Source organism: Oryzias latipes, chromosome 3 (genome assembly GCF_002234675.1).
Source record: "Oryzias latipes chromosome 3, ASM223467v1".
NCBI lineage: Eukaryota > Metazoa > Chordata > Actinopteri > Beloniformes > Adrianichthyidae > Oryzias > Oryzias latipes.
The window spans coordinates 30,496,898-30,516,974 of NC_019861.2; the positions used below are offsets into that span (position 1 = coordinate 30,496,898).

Below are 20,077 nucleotides of genomic sequence, written 5' to 3' on the forward strand. Positions count from 1 at the left end.
ACAGAATAGTGGAGTAGAGTAAAATGTGTTTTTTTCTACATCGACATTATCCAATTTCTGTTCAAAATGTATTTTTATGTTAAATACTGGTTCCAGAACTTTAGAGCTCATGTTTGTTTGCAGGAAGAAGGCTGCGAGGAAAAGCTTTCTACAACGTCAATGGGAAGGTTTATTGTGAGGAGGATTTTCTGGTGAGTCACCTGCACTTCCATGGTTACTGACTTAATTCCCCATCTCCTAACCACTGTTTCATGATGGCCTGACACTCCAGTTGCCTGGAGTTCAGAGGAATCGTGGATGTGTGCTGCCATTCTACAACTCTCCCTACAAATAAAGGCTTCAAATAGGATTTTCTTTTACCTCATTTGCATCAAATCCATCACACAAACTCTTTTAGTTGGGACAAACAGACAGAAGTAATTGCATTTTTATTTTAGGTGCAAAATCAGTTCATATTTTTGATGTTTTATTTTATATGCATTGAGGATCTGGTGAAAATCCTTCATCTTACAGTTTTGCTTCATCAGGAAACTCTTTAATTCCTGCTTTGCGCCTCTCTGTCGCTGAAGATTTGATGATGCTGCCAATCTTCATCCACTTCCCCATGTCAACTGAGACCAAGCGAGCCTGCCCTGTCACCCCCGGGGTGTTTCTTTGGTAGGGTGGGGGTGGTGGTCACGGCAGATGGCAAATTCATGTCAGGGCTGGGGGAAGGCTGCCCATCACCACCTTCACCTTGTAGCTGTTCTCCTCCTCTTCCAGGCCCTGCATGTCATCAGGTCATGACCCAAAGAGGGCTTGTGCAGCGCAGATGGTCCCCTTAATTATCTGCTGGGCTCTGGCTGAGGAGAAAGGAGCTTGTTTACACGACACGGGTGTTTTATTTTAACGAGGAGAAGACGCGTAATGTTTCTCTTTATCAAACTTGAAGGTTTGATGGAGGAACAGTCAAGTCCTCGCGTCAGAGTGCAACAGCACCCTGTATAGATGGCACCCAGTCCTTCATTTTTACCTCCAAAGTGTTAATTGAACATTTTCACAGCTGAATATAATAATTCCTGTTGGTTTTTTTTGTGGCCCGCAGTACTCCGGTTTCCAACAGACGGCGGAGAAGTGCTTCGTGTGTGGTCACCTCATCATGGAGATGGTGAGAACTTCACTCTCCCTCTGCAGCTGTATTTGTTCGATGGTGTGATGTTAATCTAGGGGTAGTCGAGCATCCTTTCACAAGCTCCCAATTACATTGGATTTATGATTCAACATGAATCAAATATCAATCAAAGAAAAATTTGGAGAATTGTCTTTTTGGTGTGTGATTAACCGTTTTCATCAGTGGAGCCAAAACACACAATAAAAAATCTGTTTTTGGGGTTGAAAAAACACAAGAAATTGATGTGGATTTAATGAATTCATATTGTATTTTCTAAGTAAGAATCAATCAAATAAATTTTGGAAGTCAGCCTAAACTCTGAGGTGTTCCTTCATCTTGTCTGTGTTGGTGTTCAGATCCTCCAGGCGTTGGGCAAGTCCTACCATCCTGGCTGTTTCCGCTGTGTGGTTTGTAAAGAGGGTTTAGATGGAGTTCCTTTCACTGTTGACGTGGAAAACAACATCTACTGTGTCAAAGACTACCACACGTAAGAAAAAAAAAGGCCCTTTATCTGTTTTTATCTACTTTATTGTGTTTACATTTTCATTTTAATAATAAAGCTTCTTTGGTTTTGTGATTGTAAACAGTTTCATGAATACAGATGCATTGGATTAGAAACACTTCATGTTTAGAGCTACAAATTTACCTGATTCAAGTTATATTCAGACTCAACACGTTTGATATTTTTGACTTTTTTTATCTCTTTTATGACAGAGTTTTTGCTCCCAAATGCGCCTCATGCAACCAGCCCATCCTTCCTGCTCAGGTAAAGAACAATCAGACGGTTGGTTGGACTTCTTACAGTTCTTTTGCTTTTAGCTTACACTATTTAAAATGGAAATGTAGAAGGTTTGTATTGTATTTTTGTTTAAAAACAGCCTTATGCTGCTTTTGGAGAAGTCTCTGTGCTGTTAGTGTAAAGTTGAGAAAGACTTGGTGTGTCGGGTCATGGCAGACGTTTCTGAAAAATGTTCCTGCCTGTCAGAAACTGGACTTCCCCTTTCAGAAATGATTTTAATTCACGAAGTGGTTCGAGAAGTGGTTTAAAATTGTGTTTTTGGTGTTTATAACATGTAAAAAAAAATTCATGATGGCAGACATATAAAAAAGAATTGAAAGGGGCCTATACCATGCAAAATCAATTTTTAAAGTGTGTTATAATGTTCATTCCTCCCTATAAATAACCCCAAAGCAGTATTTTGATCTATTCATGCATTTCTGAGTATTCCACTAAAAATCTGCACTTTTGGCACTAACCCCTCCCAACCCACGAAAACGAGCTGGTTCTCACATTGTGATGTTGGTCAGTGAAGAACAGCCCCTTCAAGGAAGAGTCTGTGCTGCCAGCTCCGCCCCCAAGCTAACACACGAACACCGGTTTTCTGCTGACGTAGCAGTGATCGGCAAAACGCTTTCATTTTATATGTGCAGTATTCACATCCATCTTTGCAAAAGTTTGGATGATGTTTGTTTTTGTGGGCGAGACGCAGACACACTGCCGAGGGCGACTCTGGGTTGACGTCATGAAATGGGCGCCACCCACACAGAGCGAAAGCCGTTGAAATGCTGTTCAGGGTTAGAATGGAGCTCAGGAAAATAACTAATATTTAATAAAAAAATAAAAAAAATTGTGTGCCAAAAGTAATTCATTATCATAAAAATGGATATGGTTTCTATAAAACCTTAAAGAATAGCATGGTGTAGGCTCTTTGAGCTTAAAACTGCATTTCTTAGTGTTTCTCTTTTCAAACTCCACTGAATCAGAAGCAGATTAAAAAACACAACTTGAAAAAAAGCTCTCAGCTGTGATGCAGCAACTGAAATGGGTGGCCCAAAGTCTCCCTGCTCCCCTCTGTTCTGCTTCCACTTGTAGACATATAGATTCATTAGCGTTTATGTTTTCCTCATCTGAGCTGCATCTGGCTTAAAACTGGAATGCTCCCATGATGCTCGCCATTTTTGTTGCACTGCTAATGTTAGGTTGGAGTTGTGAAGGGCTGTAGTGAGCTTGTGGGAAAGAGTGTAAACAGATGGATAATGGAATATCAGTGGAGGCTGACTTCCACCCCAACTTTCCCGCCGACAACTCAGAGTTGAGTTTCTGATGAACTCCTGCCGCTCTGCAGAAACTATGTCCTAGAAAATGACACAGACCACTGAGAACGCTTTTACAATAAATCAAAAGATGATTGCAGTGGGGCTTTTGTTGACATAAAAATACAATCTTTTAGTGTTAGGGATCTATAGTGAATCTATACTTTGCTGTTATGACAGTAAGTAAAATGGAGCTTTGATAACAAAACCGATAAACTTCAGAGATTAAAAAAAAAAAAAAACATTATTAAAAAACATTTACAATTCTGTGTGTGCTTCTTACTATACTGAAGCCTGAAAGCAAGCAAGACTGGTTTTACTAAAACACTAGGATCAGAAAAGAGCACTTTCACATTTTTATTAGGGCTGTACAACCTCCATTCTATAATAACACATCTTCATTTGGCCTAAACCCTTCTGGAGCATTGTGTTCTGTTCACTAACTGATGAAAGGACCAGCAGTTTCTATTTTTGTCTCTGTGTGTCTAATCAATCATGACTTTTAGAGGTATGGTCAGATAGACTGAAGTCACCGTCTCATTTTTCCGGCTTCCACTCACACTTTTGGTTGGATTGCGGCAGCTTTTCCCCTTCTCTTGCATATCATATGTGCAGGTTTGATTGATTTAGTTGTTCTGAATTCAACAGCAGTAGTTAATTGCAGCATTCAACCGGAGAATCGCTTCTTCTGCAAACCTTGAACAGGAGTGAAGGTCTGACTCTGCTTGCACCTGCAGGGCTCAGAGGAAACCATCCGAGTGGTATCTATGGACAAGGATTACCATGTGGAGTGTTACCAGTGTGAAGTAAGTGCACCCCCCCCCTACACACATACACACACACATACTCACTCACTCAGGATACGAGTAGCAGCAGACGTCTCCTGACTACAGCTGGAGTCGATGTTTTTAAATTAACACATGAATCAGCTCCTCTGCCTTTTGGAATAAAATAGATGGGGCCGAAAACAAGCATGCTGAAATGTTTTCCCAGCATGCACATCTCACTGTGCGCGATCACTAACACATCGTCTGTCTGAAACGCTGGAAGCCAGAGTCGGAGCTGGAGCTTTGTCCCAGTGACAGTGACTCATCGCTCTGCTGGGATGAAGGAGACGCAGAAAAAGGGAAACACACACACACACAGAAACGGATACAAACTCAAGGTTACAGCTTAACATTGTGACTCATTGACAATGCACATTCCAGCGTTTGGCTCAGATCTCAGCTGGGGGGGTTGTCGTGAAATGCTGGAGTTTCAACACTCCACCTCAGTCACGAGTGACAGTAAAAAGGTAGCGAAACACATTTCCTGCAGCAATCATTCCTTTATGTGAATGGCTTCTGCCAGTGGGATCTGAATCATTCTGGAGCAGCCAAATTCATTAGACACTCTGTGGGGAGAAAAGGCTTTCTGTGATCTTGGAACCCATCAGATTTGTCCACCGTTTGCTCATTGGATGCCAAGCAGACAGAGCAGTGAGACACACTAACAGTGGAAGGGCACACACACTAATGAAACCAATATTTTTGCACATTTCTAGCTAGATGAAGATCCTTGGAGTGGTCAGGGAGTTTATGTAATCGCTGTGGTATGTTCAGGACCCACCCAGGAGGTCTCATCCTGTCAGTCCTGTGCTGAACTCCTCTGCAGGGTCAGAGTTGTCATTCATAAACCTGCAGTGGCTCTCTCATTTCCATCAGTTAAATAGATAATACATAACACAAAAACTACTATGACTAGTTATCACAATTATTTCTAGAAGCAGCAGAAATCCCTCTATATCAGGCGTTGGCAAACTACGGCCTGAGGGCCATAACTATTTAATCTGGCCCACCAAACTGGAATAAATTATATTGATAACCTTTATTAATGTTTTATTTTCCCTGCATTTTGGTGTCTCCCCATAGATGGTGCACTACAAATAAATTGACCTTTGTTTAGGTGCATTCATGTGGGGTTGGGAGATTTGTTGTTTTTCTGATCTCTTGCGCATGTTTTCTGAGTCGAACTTTTATTTTTCGATCATTCCAGCATCACACAACACCAGCTTGTGTTTTTCCATCAACCCATAGGTGCAACTGGCACTGCAATGAAAATAAAAATCTCAGTTTTAATATATATATTTCTTTTCAATCAAAATGAAAAGAATGTTTTCGTCCAGGTTCCATGTTATTTCTTCCTCTAGTGGTCAACGGTATAATGGTAAATGATGTCTATACTTGTAAAGTATCAATTCCACATTCACACACACATTCACACACTGATGGCCGGAGCAATGGGGGGGGGGGTTCCGTGTCTTGCCCAAAGTTACTGCGACACATGGGCAGGCAAGGCAGGAACCGAACATGGGATCTTCCAAAGAGAGTTTCATCGCTCTCCCTCTGCAGCACTGCTAATAGACATTTTTGGTTCTATACCTGTGAAAAATCAAATCAAACTTATTGATAAAGATGAAAGATTTGAATTTGTAACTTCAGGGGCTTCTTAAGGTTAAGCCACTTCCTTCTGTTTCATTTAGTCTGCAAGCTAAATGTTGATGTGTTTTTTAATCAAATATTCTCAAAGCGTAAAGATACTGAAGGTGAAGGATGGAGTTGTGTTTGTGGTGCATTCATGTTCTGCCTTTCTGCACCCCCCCCCCCCCCCCCCCCCCCCCCCAGGACTGTGGACTTCAGCTAAACGATGAAGAGGGCCACCGCTGTTACCCCCTGGAAAGTCACCTTCTCTGTCACGGCTGCCACATCCACCGACTCCAGTCTAAGGTCCCGGCCCACCCGCCTCCAAGCTACCCCCTCCACGTTACTGAACTGTGAAGGACCAAACCAAGTACCCCTTCCAAGATCTGAGACACCAAATGCAGAAAAGCCACGAAGAGGCAAACTGAGGTGCTCTTAACCCCCCTACCCTCAGCAGGACAGCCCGGGTGGGGACCTGTACTCCGCAGCTCCTCTGCAACATCACACTGGGGAGAAAGGGTTCCCGCCCTCTTCCTCCATCTGCACCCCCCCCTTTCCCCTTCAAGCGCGTGACCCTGAAACCCGCTCGCCCAGAGGCCCCATGCTGACGTCACTCCTTCTGACCTCTTCCCATCCTGCCCCCCCCCTCTCCCTCTCCTGGCTCTTCGCTCCGACTGAAGCGGCTTAGGCAACGCCGTCTGGGCCAATGCTGCCGTCGATTGTGACGGAAGGTGCAGCGACATTCTGGTGCTGGCTGGACCGGGCAGGCAGTGTCTTTGGAGCAGCTCAAACAGAATCCTGCTACAGGCTATGCAAGCGACACCCAGCGTCACGACACAGAGCTGTGCAAACTAGAACCTGACAGAACTCGGCTCTGTGCCGACATCAGAGTAGCACCACAGTCCCAGAGGACCGCCTGACATTCCTCTTAGACAAGAGATTCACCATGTCTTAATTAATGATCATATCATGATGGAAAAAAAATTTAGATGCACATAGATTGTTTTTTATAAGTAAATATATATTTCGCAGAGGATTTCCACATAAATTTCTAGATGTAGATTTTTTTTGATCGTACTTTTGCTCTATTGAAGTGGTCAGAGGTGAAGCTCTTGCCAGGCTTTTGGCTCCGTTGTATCATTTTTCCTTCAGGAACCGGAGCGTCTCCACGTCTGTCAGAGGGTCAGGGATCCACACCCTCTGTGGGAACAGACTTTGATCAAACAGTATTTGCACATAAGTATGTTTTGTGCTTCCTTTGATTAACTGCTTCTTTTTTTCTCCCATACATTTCTTTATTTTTCCATTTTTTTGGGTTAAGTAACTAAAGTAATGGCTTTACTGCTAAGTAGTCAGTTTGAAGTTTGCACCCCTTCACCCTACAAATCAGTATTAATGTAAAAATGCACACATTTTCCAAAAACTGTTTAGTCTCAACTCCTTAAACTCTTACAAAATCATTATGTTGGACTCTTTTCAAATGTTTTTCAGAGCTGAAACAAAAAAATATGTTTATTTGCAAATCAGTTTGCTCAACGTCTGCTCAGAAAAGGTGTCTCCTGCTGATTCACACTGTTTTTTGTCACATGAGCACATAGGCTGATCATTTTATGAGGAACCTCCGTTCATCCACTTGCCTTAAAACAGAGTAGGTGTGTTTTTTGTGCGGTCCGCCATGAAGTCTGCTGTTGTGTTCTGGGGGTGGGGATGGGAGATTTGTCCCTGAAATCGTGAAGATGCTGGTCCCACTCATGTTTTTTTAAGGGATTTTAACCTGCGTGTTTGCCCATGCTGGCAGGCGCTCACGTGTTTAACCCAGTGAGAGTGTGTGTATATATATGCAAAAGAAGAGCCGCATGAGACAGAAACACTTGAAACATGGTGCTGGAAGGATGCTCTCACTTTTCCCCGCTGGATTCAAGCTAAATTGCCATCTGAAGACCTTTGGTTTAAATTCTCATTTAAAGCGAAACGATTTGTCAGTTTTCTGCAGATAAACCCCAACATTATATGTGCTTATTTCACATGTTGTCTTAAAGTATGACTGTGTGAGGGTGTGTGTGCAGTGGCGGGTACATGGCACATGCACCTCACTGTGTTTTGCAGGGCAGCAAGCTCTCCGCGCCGTCTTAATAGCACATATCTTACTCCAAGATGTTTGTGTCTAGTTCCTGGATACCAGATGTGGAATATGAAGGGTTTGCACAAATCTATCAGCTTATTTGCCTCCACCTGTTCAAAAAAAAATATCAGTCCCCAGCCATTGCTTGCAAATATCTGAACTGCGCTGTGATGCTGCAGCAAATTTTAAACTACTGAATGTGTCAGAAACAAGAGAGTGAAGCCAGGAAAACTCACGAGTAAAGTATGTTTGCGATGTAACTGCAATCTAACGAGATTCATGTGAATGTAAAAATGATTTGTGCTTTCAAAAGTGGAGGGGAAAAAGGACTGCAAAGTGTACAGGAGAAATACCCCCATTGTCCTATGGTTGACCCCATCTTTGGGTCAAGTGCTGTACTTGAAAAACGAGTCTGAATGAACCTGCACAAAAATCTCCAACTGCAGAAAAACCCAACCGGAGAGAATCCCCTTTGAAGCTGTCTTAATTCACGTGTTTAAAATTACTACTCCAGTTTCAGTTGGATAGCACACAACTAGTGATTCTGTACATAAAGAGAGGTTAGTATTTTTTTTAATCATATTTTCCTTTAAAAAAACAAATCACTTGGACAGAGCACACTTCTTCTCCTCCTCTTACCGGTAGTTCCAACAAGCACATCTCAACACCTGTCACGTCTTTTTATGTCGCTAAGTATTTTTGAGTACCTAGATGCATCATTTAAAAAGGAGACTAGATTTATTTATCTAAACATGACCTGAGAAAAGTCTAAAGTTATTTAATGTATTAAAATCTGGATGTATCATTTAACTGTAGGTGATATAATCTGCTTTTTCAATAAAGTGGTTTTGTAGCTATCTCAAAAAGACTGGATTTGTTATTTTGTTTTTTTTCCTATTTGCTACATTTTCAGGAGTATTGCATTTCTCTCTACCACCCAGGAGTGGTGGAAGACCACCATCCTCCACCCATGTCAGAGATCTGAGGTTGTGTATTTGAATTGCACATAAACTACTTGAGATGAAATTCTTAATTTGAGGTTTTTGAACTGCAATCTCAGATTTTACCGTTTACTGCGTCACACGGTCTTTAGTAACCTTGTCAACATCAATCGACCCACTTGATCATTTTTTGATCCAAGTGTTCTCAGTGGTCTTTTAGTTAGGATTCTGCCATTTTTTAGCCGAAATCAACCAAATCTGTGTTGTTTTCAAGGGCATAGTTTCTGCAGGATGGCAGTAGCTCATTAGAAAATGGTCTCAGTTGTGCGGAGCAACCCCGCCCCTCTTTCGGTTGCTTAGAGCTCTCTGTTTACATGCTCTTCTGCTAGCTTCTAGCCTCTGACAACCCCAATATAACATAAGCGGTGCACAGAAATGGTGAGCAAAATCTGTCTCAAAACTGGCCATACAGTTTTGAGACAGATTGAACAAGGAAAGACGTACATGGATCTAGACGTCTCCAAGTGGATGCATCGGAATGGAGCAGAGCAGGGAGTTTGTGGCCCGCCCAGCGCATTTCCTATCACAAATAAGCTCTTTTTCAGATGCCTTTTTTTCTGCTCCTGATTCACAACAATTTCAGGAAAGAAATACACAGAAATGCATTTTTTTAAGCTTAATTTTCTTATTGACATATGTCCATCATCAGAGAAATGCCACAAGAACATGTCAAAAACACTAAAAACACTTTTTTTCATTGGAGCGGATCTTTAAGAGAATTTCTTCAGCTGAAAGGACAGAGACTTATCAATTTTGTCCATTTGATTTGCAAAAGTGCTGCAAATAAATTGCACATTTGCAGAAAAGTTTCTTTAAAAGCTTCTCAGTGAATAAATCCGACACATCTGCATTTTCATGGCATAAAACGTTTTTGTGCCTCTTAATATCATCCTCAACTCTGTTTTTATTTTGTTTCCTTCAGGTAAAAGTCTCCTGACAGCTCACCTGGCTCTACATTAGCATATGCAAGCTTCTCTTGACAGATAACACAGATTGAGTGGGACTTTTTCCTCTAACATTTAATAAAATGACTCTTATTTTTCCTGGTTTACCCACTGAGCTGTCTGCTGTGCAGGTAGATTGTGTTTGGAGAGATTGTATAGAAGCTGCAGACTAAAACTCAAGTTCATTAGAACATTTTCAATTCATTTCATCTTCTGCCATTTTATCCCTTTTGGGGTCGCGGGGCTGCTGGAGCCTATCCCTGCTACTTGTGGCAAAGGCAGGGTACACCCTGGACAGTTCACCAATCTGTTGCAGGGCCACAATAACGCTCTCAGTCACACTCACACCTATGAAACATATTTTTTTGGACAGTGGGAGGAAGCCAGAGACCCTGGAGAGAACCCACGCATGCAACATGCAAACTCCACACAGAAAGGTCCCCCATTGATATTCTGTTTCAGGTCCCCCAGCTGGGACTTGAACCAGGGGCCTTCTTGCTGTGAGGCAAGAGGGCTAACTGCACCACCGTGCAACCCTGAACATTTTCTATGTAAAGGGAAAATGATTTTTGGGCCATATTCATATTGTGCACTTTATGAACCAAAAGAAGGGATTTGATGAAATGAAATGGCACCAAAATGATACAAAGTCAGGCACAAAGTAAAATAAAATCTAACGTTTAATACCAGAGAATTTGTGGCATATGCTTTTTGTTCCCATAATAAGCATCAAGTCACACCTCTTCTCACAAATAAAAAGTGTTTGATGGCTCAAATAGGTTGCATGTGGTTTCCCTGCAGCCTGGCTTGTTTATAAGCTTGAAATGTAAATTTGAGTCAGAAGGAAATTTCTACATGGTTCCATTTATCTGTCCTTTTTTTTTTACCCTATTCTAGTTAAAAGCATTTCTTTGAATACAATCATTTTGTGTTTTCTTCACACCAAATTACGCAGATTTGGATATTTATGGGATTTTCATGTTTAAACTCATGCTTCTTTGGCCGGTAATGTGTTTTAAATTACGTAGGCTGTTCAAGTAAACATCGTTACTGAAAGCTTTAAAAGTGAAACACTATAGAGAATGTTAATGTAGTTGTAACTACAGAGCCCTAATGGGAACATAAAACTCATCATCTTAGTTAAACAAATGCAACGCGACAATAAGAGGCCTGTTTATGTAATTTGATCCGTCGACACCGAGTGATGTGTGATTAGCTTTTCCCTCCAAAGTGCAGCACTTTCATGGTCAAAACGTCTAAGTTTTGGCTGAGACAAGACTTTTACAAAGCTGTGAGTGGAAAGACAGACAAATTTGAGATAACCAACCAAATTTAACCAAATGAATTTGAATACGCTTGAGTGGAATAAGTTCACTTCCACCCACTCTCTTTCAAGCAATCTTGAACTTATTGTGACAATTTAAATTGTTAATAGATTCATTGTGTCATGTTCCATATACAAAAGAGCAAATGTGTTTATTTATGTTTAGGAGTAATAATTGAATAAACGACTTAGTGAACATGAGTATTTTCCAACCAATTTTACAGCGAATTATCCTATGTTTGTATGGAAATGAACCTGTGTTGGTTGTCTTGTTTATGCATTTATTCTTGCTTTCATTGCTTTAAATAAACCATTTCTAAAACTTAATTTCCATTTTTACAATGTAGAGAAGAAGAGCTGTAGCAGACCGAGGAGGAAGCTCCTTCGAGTTAGAGCGCCAGCGCTCAAACAGTTCTGGAAACAATCAAACTCTCTTTAAGATTTTCAAGTCTTTTTTCACCTTTTGGCATGTCCCTTCAGGGTCGATATTTATTACTCCGCCGGATGCCCTCCTGACACAACCCTGTATTTTATCCGGGCTGGGGACCAGCACAGGGAGACCCAGACATTCAATTCAAGACCCTGTGTGCCTACATAGTTAGTAGCCTGAAGGGTCTTGCTCATTGACTGTGTATAGAGAACTGGACTGAGCGATCCCTCCCCCCGGTGTTCCAAATAGGAAGTAGCTGCTGGCTCCACGAAGCCAAAATCCCTTAGATTTCTGAGACAACTATCACTTAGCGAATCCACTTTTTTTTTCATTATGTGTTTCTTTATCGCATATTATTTAAGTTATAAGCTGACCAATTAAATGCCTAAGTAAAAGCATGTGGTGTCCGCTGGTCCCCACATGACAGATTCTCTAAGTCATGTGGGGACCACACCCCTTCCACTTTCAGTGGAAGAGGTGTGGACTTAGAAACATGCTCAGTCCTGGTTGGCAGCAGTAGTTCCCACAGAAACATTGATTCGGACCAACTCGGACCAATCACTGTCCTCTGGCTCCAAATGGCTATGTCCGTATCGCAGAAAAATGCTGACTGAATTGGCTTCTTTTTGTTGGATCCAGGAGCAAGGCATTTTCTATGGGCTTAACCAATCGAGCTATCTAGTCTAGGTTACAGAAGTGATCAATTAATTAATATTTTCATATTTCACCTGTATTTATATTTTAACTTTTTTATTTTATTACTTTTACATTTCAGACTGTTTACAAGTGTTTTCTCACCCTTGGCTGGGGTGTTAGTGTTCGGGCTCCAAAAGATTCTGGCCATAAAAATATTTATTAATATGTCTAATTATCCTAAGTTTGATTAGTTACTGTACGCATGTATAACTGATGTTTATATTGCTGTTGTGTATTATTTCTACTTAATTGCTTGAAATAAACCATTTCAAATCAAATCAAATCAAAAAAAAATTGCTTGTCCTCTGGCATCTCTTGTTCCGGCTCCTCCGGGCTGCCGGGCCTGGTGTGCCCATGTCGGGTGCACTGGGCCTGGGGGTTGGGGGTCTCTGGGGCGGGGGGTGCTGGGGATGAGTTGTGCTTGTGCTGCATAGATGCTGACACCCCGGCCAACAGGAGGACAGGGCGGACGGCGCTTTCTGGGTTCTCTTTTCTTTAGCTCTGTCATTTCTCTTTTACTTGTGCTTGTTTTTGTGTATTTTATTATGTGGGGCTTATTTAATGATTTTATTACATGTGTGGGGATTGGTTTTATTGTATTCTTGTTTGTTTTTTATGGAAAGCACCTTGAGCTGTCTGTTTGACATGAAAGGTGCTTTATAAATAAAATTAATTTGAATTAATTTGAATTTGAAATGAATAAAGCTTTTAGAACTTTTGTCAAAAGCATATTCCTCAGGTAAATTTAGCAAATGTAGGTCAAAAAGAACAGACTGAGAGTTGCCTCTATGTTGGATTTTGCTAAAGTTTTTCCAGATAAAACCTGTTTGACAGTTGAAATAACTGAAGGCCTGTGTGGTGAGAAACTTTTGAGCTCACTGAAGCATAAAATAAGTTAATAACAGGGAAGATCATCCCACTGTCAGGTGTAAAAAAAGGGAGTCGTCTCTGAACCCTTACATTAAAAGGATCACCCTCTTAAACCTCACACAGGTGAGTATTTGGACTGATTATATTTGCTATAGATCACCGCGGGGGATGAGCTTTCAGCCCCTTTCATTCTCTCTCCAGGAAAGTTCTGTTTCCAGTAGTTTCATGTTAATTTAAACGGTAACCTTCACACAAAGCCGCTAAAAGGTCTTTGATGAACATCAGAAAGGTTTGACCCTGAGGGCAGCAAGGAAAACACTTCACTCCTGTCAGCATTTACAAAAGAAATTTGAATGGCAGATGATTTTGCTTCTATCTTTGCGTGAGGAGCATAACTAAAATAACCGTGTCTTCAAACTTCAGTGGTTACAACCGTTTTTGAAGACTTTTATGCTCCATGATAATAAAAAGTCAAACCACAACTTAAAGCTGAAGTGATTTCAGAACTTTGAGTAACATTCATTCATAAGAAATAAGCAACTCAAAATTTAAAATGTATGAAGGTATCTGAAATGGTTTTGCAAAACTGTTAAAAATCCTCCCTGGAAAAATTATTAAACTATAGTTTTTATCATCAAAATCCATCACATGGTCTTGAGAAAACCATACTTTGACTTGTTTAGGCATATACCAGAGAAAGAAACCAAACTGCTTCCAAAATCTTACTATGATTTTAATCAAATTATTAATTATTTATATTATTATTATATTATAATCTTATTTATTATTTATAATAATAAATAATATAATATAATTTATTAATTGATATTAGAAGAAGCAGCGTAAATTTGCTTGTTGTTCTGTGGAGACATTTTGTCAAGAAAAGGTGATGTAAAAATGCAGGATTGTCACATAAACTTAAAACATTTAATAAATAAACTAAAACATGAAAAAACCCATAGAGAAACAAAGATGTGACAAAACAGAGCAGAGCAGATGACCTGACAATGACAAGCTGGACACCAGACAAAAAGACAGAAAATATTTTGTGCAGTTCTGAACTACTTTACATTATTTTGACCACTGGGACTATTCCCTTTGTTTCTTTTTTGTAAATATGCCACACATTTACTCTTTTTCTTATCTGTACATACTAATCCACCTATATTATTTCTATCTGTAATGCTACAACATTGGAAATTTCCTTATTATAACTTTAACCTTTGTTTTACTATTTTTAACACTTGTTAATTATGTATCCTGTTTTATTTTAATTTTTTTTAAATGAGAAATGGACTTTAATTTGGCAACAATCTGATTTTAATTTCCTGTTTTAGTGATAAAGTGATGCACTTTTTAATTTATTTTTATGTATTATTTATTATTTTGGTTGTTGATTTTAATGGATCACTGCTGCACGGACCGGGAAGCAATTTTTTGGATTTCCTTTTTCTAGTGACAAAGACTATTAACATGAAATCATCTGCGTCTCATATTTCAAAATAAAATTCAATACTTGAAATGCTTTTTCATTTTCACAATAAAGCTGCGTTCGTTGACTCAAAAGTAAAAGGAAAAATCAATCCGCCACACAGCTTTTTCTTTTTCATCTTCAACAATGGTTTTTGACATTTCATTTTTTTAAAAGTTCTCCAAAAAAATAAATATTTATCTATGTAACTGTTATCATACCTTTTCCCAGATGGTTAGTTGGTACATTTTAATTTCTTATCCAAGATTTTTCTGAAGCTTTGGTACAATTTCCACAAGAAAGATTTACCCGCAGGCACGCCGGATACTTTGCTTTACACGCCTTTAACTTGGAACCAATAGTTAAGTTGCAAATTTAATCCTTTCAGTCAATCTCAACCATATTTTTGCTTTTAAATTCATGAATGGTTGTCTCTCTGGAATCTAAATGGTTTGTCGACTCTCCTCCCCCCCGTTCTCCACCTGAATCCTGCTTTGCCATCGCCTGTCCTCCTGTTTTTTTTCATATGTTCTGAACTCATCCCAAACACGCCAGACATCGTTGGCCCAGAGCCCAACTACCAAAGACTTTCTCTGGCATTGGGCATTTGAATCTTGTCTGTCGCAATTCATATATGTCTCACATGTTTTCACCCAGAACTGGTGTGCTTTTCCTCAGTAACTTTAAATAAAAATGCCAAAAATGCACATTATTTCATGTTTGCTTCCTTCCCCACAGCTACAAGGATTTAAATGAAACTATAGTAAGTTTTGCAACTTAACTTAGGCTCTTTTACTCTTTCAGGTGTGTTCACTGTCATGGACTGTTTAAATATGCTAAGGTTAAAAGACAAAAAAAAAGTATTCTGAAGATGTAATAAAAGCAAAAATGGGAAATCAATCATTGGAGTTTTACTGACTGTTTTACAGCCCTGAACTCTAAAGTCACAACATGTTGAGCCCTTTTAACCCTTGATTTTCAAGTGCAGGAGTATAGCTGTATCTATAAACTGCTGATCTGCAGATTGTAAGTGATGGGGATACGTTTTACGTGGGTTTACATGAAAGCATAGGCTGCCCACTCACTGAGCTCTCCTGTGAGCAGAACAGTGGTGTTCAGTGTGGGGATACGTCTGGTGTTAGTTGACAGCTCTATGAGTTGGGGCACAAAGAAGCCTTTATGTGTGTGATGGTTCCACCCTGTTACTCAGGGAGCCGTGTGTGTGCGCGCATACATGTGTGGCTGTGCTCGTGCAGAGGTAGAGGAGCCCCGGGGGATCTGATGTGAGGTGAGCTCTGTTACACCACACAAAAGAGCTCAAGAACACCTTTCCTCCACAGCACACAGGTCGCTCCACTGCCAGGAAATGCCAAAAAATGTGCTCTGCTACCACATGACTTCACTCCAAATCTATGGTTATTCACACTTATCCATTCCTGGGGGGTTTTTCTCCCTCATGTTATGCTTCAGTGGGACACTTTTAGAAGTTTTTAAGTTTATTTTTAAATGTTATGAAGGGCTGGATTTTACAAGAAACAAAGAAAAATTGTGATCTTTCCTCTTTCTGCCTCTTGGGTTGTTTTATCTGGGAAAGTGAAAAATCATTAAACAAAACAAATGTTTACTTAGAGCAAGAAAGAAGAACTTCACTTGACTGAAACTGAAATAAAATAGCCTCAAAAACCTATAAAGCTGTCCCTAATCATAATCAAGGAGCTGCTTTTCTGGATAATGTCTGCTTTAAATAGATGCAGTCATGCTATACATATGAATGAGACACAAGACTTAGTTCTTCAGTAACACACAAGGAGCAGAATCAAAGTTCAGATATATTTACAGTAAAAAGCAGAGCTGCCTCGTCCCAGTCCTTCCAAACTACCCCCCTGCTTGTTTTCCTCCTTGTTCTTGAACTGGAAAGATGTGTTGACTGACTCAACACATCTTTCCTCTTAAATTAGACTGATTGAAAAATCAAATGTCTAGTTTTCTTTCTTTCAAACATACAGTGTTAAAAGACATTTTGTCAATTTGTGAATTTTTACCTATTTTTCCGACGGGGCGACAAAAAGTAAGAAAAAATAGGTTTTCATCAAACTCTCAAGGGGCGTCACTCCACATGTTAAAGGGCTTATACCATGCAAAAATCAACTTTTTGAGCTTTTAAGTTTATTAGAATGTTCATTCCTCATGAAAAAAAACAATAACCCCAAAGCTGTATTTTGATGCATTGACATATTTCTGAGTATTTCTTTCCAAACCTGCTCTTTAAGCACCAGCCCCTCCCGATTCACGAGAACGGATGGGTTCTCACATTGTGACGTAGAAAAGCGAGAACAGCCCCTTCCAGGAAGTATTAGCACCGCCCCCAGGCTAACACACTTTGTCCGCAGAGCTAGCGATGATCGTCAAAATGCTTTCCTTTTATATGCACAATATGGACAGCCATCTTTGCAAAAGTTTGGATGTTGTTTGTTTTCATGGGCGAGACGCAGACACACCGCCGAGGCTGACTCTTGGTTGACGTCGTGAAATGGGCGGCACCCACAAAGAGCAAAAACCGGTGCCTCAGTTATCGAATAGTCTTACTTTAAAGTAGGAAAATTGGCTGCAACAATAACTCATATTTAATTTAACATTTGTTCTTTAGTGGGTTCTTTTAATACCGGAGATGTCACTGGCGACAGCTAAATAACACGCTCTTTTTTACCTGACTCTTTCACAGTTTACTTGATCAAAGAATCGGTTGGTTTATGTGGATTACTTAAGCACGTCACTACTGTAAAGTGTTGCATGTCAGCCCAAGGCTGCTTTATTCTGCTTCAGAATCAGCTGGAATGACGTTAATTGCGTCAGCGGTTGAAGAGTTACGGTAGTCAGAGAATGTAAAAACCAGGGCTAAAGCTCAGGAGTTGAAAGGCTGTCATGCTTGGATACATCACTCTCTGAGCAACCCGTTTGTTTTGTTTTTTGTGTTGTTTTTTTTTACTTGTCCTATCCAGCAGATGAGCAAACACATCAGAGCTGAAGGCCTCTTGTGTTGGACAGATTTTACTGTCACAATATGCGGTTATAAAACTTCTGACACACGAGGTGTATATTTGTATACACCCCTTTTGTATTTGAGGCTAAGCTTTATTTATATCAATTATGTTTGTATACATTTCTTGTTGGACCGAACAACCAGCTTGTTGATGAATTACCTTTGGTGGTTTTCCCTCCTTGTGTTTGGTGTCATTGACTGTCTTCTGGACATCCGTCAGGTCAGCAGTCTTTTCCATGGTTACGTAACTACTGACCCTGACTGGGAGACCTTTAGAAGGCTCAGGAAACATCTGCTGCATGGTGTTTTGGGTTACCTTGCTGTCACCGCTTCTACAAGTCTTCAGTGGTCCAGAGTTTCCTGGTCCAGAAGAGCCTCTTTGTCTCATGGTTCAGGTGTGACTCTGGATCTGCCTGACCTCTACTTGTCAGAGGTGCCACTTTGTCTCTCCCTCTGTGTTTTTTTGGTTTTGTCCTTTTAAAACAACCCACGGCTTTCAGCTGTACAGCCCTGTTCTACTGAATCTCAGGAAGAAACACATTTAATTTCCAACATTTTTAATTTTCAGAGACACTGAAATTAGTGCTTTTTCTTACCTGTACAATCATCAAAAGTACACATAGCGAAAGCTTCAAATATAAAAAAAAAGTGTAATAATAACTCTACGTGATATACAAGAAATCACTTTTGGAATTGACTACCAAAATATGTAAAACCTTTAAAAAACGTTTCACATTGTCTCATAGTTACACCTGCACATTATGCGTGTCCCATTGTGTACCGATGTGTGGTATAGGGTAGACGGGTTTTTGTAAAGCACTCTGAGTTACAAAACCTTTACACACTTTGCCAATATTTTAAATTTTATCAGAGTACCGGTACAAAAATTACTTTTGAAGTAATTGGTTTGATTTACTAATATAAATGTTTGTCATTGTTTAAACATACGATAGGATGGCTAAGGGTTCCACCTGATATGTGCCAAAGCTGCATTTCAGTTGTAAAGCACGGTGGTGGAGGGATCATGACTAGGCTTTTTCCAGCAGTTAAATCAGGACTCTGAGTCAGCCATGGATCTCTCTGTCTAACAAAGTGTTGCCAATTGAACTGTAAAGTAATCTATGGTTAGCAAAACACTAAAATGGTTCATGAAGCCTTTGAAAAGGCTTGTGTTACTGGTTTGATCAGTAAAAAATGACAGAAATTTCACCACAACACAAAGAGTTCACCTTCAAAACACAAACGAAAGCTAATTCTTCTTGAGTTGGGTTTTTTAAGCCATTATAAAGCAACGCTTCCGTTACCATCTTCACAAAAACAGCAGTTTCTGTCCGTTCATATTGCTCCTAAAAATGATCTTGTTGACAACGTGGAGGTGAAGGGTTTGCAGGGCATTTATGATCTGCACAGCGAGGGATTGATTTTCATCTACAGTTAATTTGAAGATCTAGTATTTTACTCCTTAAAGGACAATAAAATGTTTGATTGCTGAACTTTTAACCAAAGACAATAGTACTCAGGTTAAGCTACCACACAGAACCCTTCTTCACAACAGTTTTTGTTGCTTTAACAATGGGGGACTTATTTTTTTTTGTCAAAGGAAATACCACAGAGGTGAATGATTCACTTCTGAAAAGAAAGATTTTCCAGTGCCAGTCGAATGAGTCACTTCCTTAAGACAGCATTGGAGTAAATGTGAAAGTTACAGTAACAATCTCACTTCCATCCTTGAAGTGCAAAGTAAAAAAAGAAAAACCCATTAGCACCAGCTCTGAATCAAATGACCCAAAACTATAGCCAGCAAACAAAAAGTTTCGGTGGGTCACTGTGAGCAGCCCTGTGATTATGATGTATTGTTTCCCCAGAAGAATACTAGAAGCAGAAACCACTATTATTATTACATTTTAAAGTCTCTCACATTTTGATGGTGATTAGAGCCAGATGGCGGTCGTTTGTGGGTTCAGAAAAGGCAGTCATCTTAAATAAGAGCTTACAGAACTTAATATGCAAAGAAGTAAATATAAACACAGCTAGGCAGATGTCTGCGGTTGTCCCAGGAGGTCAAACAATCCCATCATCTGAAAGGGCGGGGTTCCAGGCATTTATAGATGAAGCATGTAAATAATTTTAGCTAAAAGGCTTTGGGGACAGTTCTGCAAGGCTGCAAACCTGGATGCTGACAGTTTGGACAACTGCTTTGTTTTACATTCTGAAGAAAGATCTACTCACTTCAACCTTTTTATTTTTAATGTGCAGATGATTGATAATCTTCTTTTTCTTATGAAATGCCTGTTTTTCTTCATCGTGCAGAGATGGGCATGTCTGGATATATGAGACTGAGACTGGTCATCTGAAGCCCCCCTCCTCTTTTCCAATGCAGTGTCATGAGCTCTGCCCACACTCTTAACTTAATCTTTATATAACCCCTGTAGTCGTGGGAAAAATGAAGCAGGGCTTGACATGTGGCTCTTTTTTT

General features: G+C 40.0%; 1 protein-coding gene across 2 annotated transcripts in view; it reads left to right on the plus strand.

Moving 5' to 3' along the window:
- The window catches only part of wtip (WT1 interacting protein), a 31,074-nt gene extending 22,383 nt beyond the window's left edge, over positions 1-8,691 (plus strand). Inside the window, exons 3-8 of one of the 2 annotated variants that reach the window (XM_023953647.1) lie at positions 124-191; positions 1,085-1,147; positions 1,507-1,637; positions 1,865-1,934; positions 3,982-4,050; positions 5,908-8,691. In XM_023953647.1, the coding sequence (XP_023809415.1) occupies positions 124-191; positions 1,085-1,147; positions 1,507-1,637; positions 1,865-1,934; positions 3,982-4,050; positions 5,908-6,060 (554 nt within the window). In that variant the 3' untranslated portion in view covers positions 6,061-8,691. The remainder of the gene's footprint in view (positions 1-123; positions 192-1,084; positions 1,148-1,506; positions 1,638-1,864; positions 1,935-3,981; positions 4,051-5,907) is intronic. The other variant, XM_023953648.1, reaches the window with a different exon arrangement.
- The last annotated feature ends 11,386 nt before the right edge of the window (positions 8,692-20,077 follow it).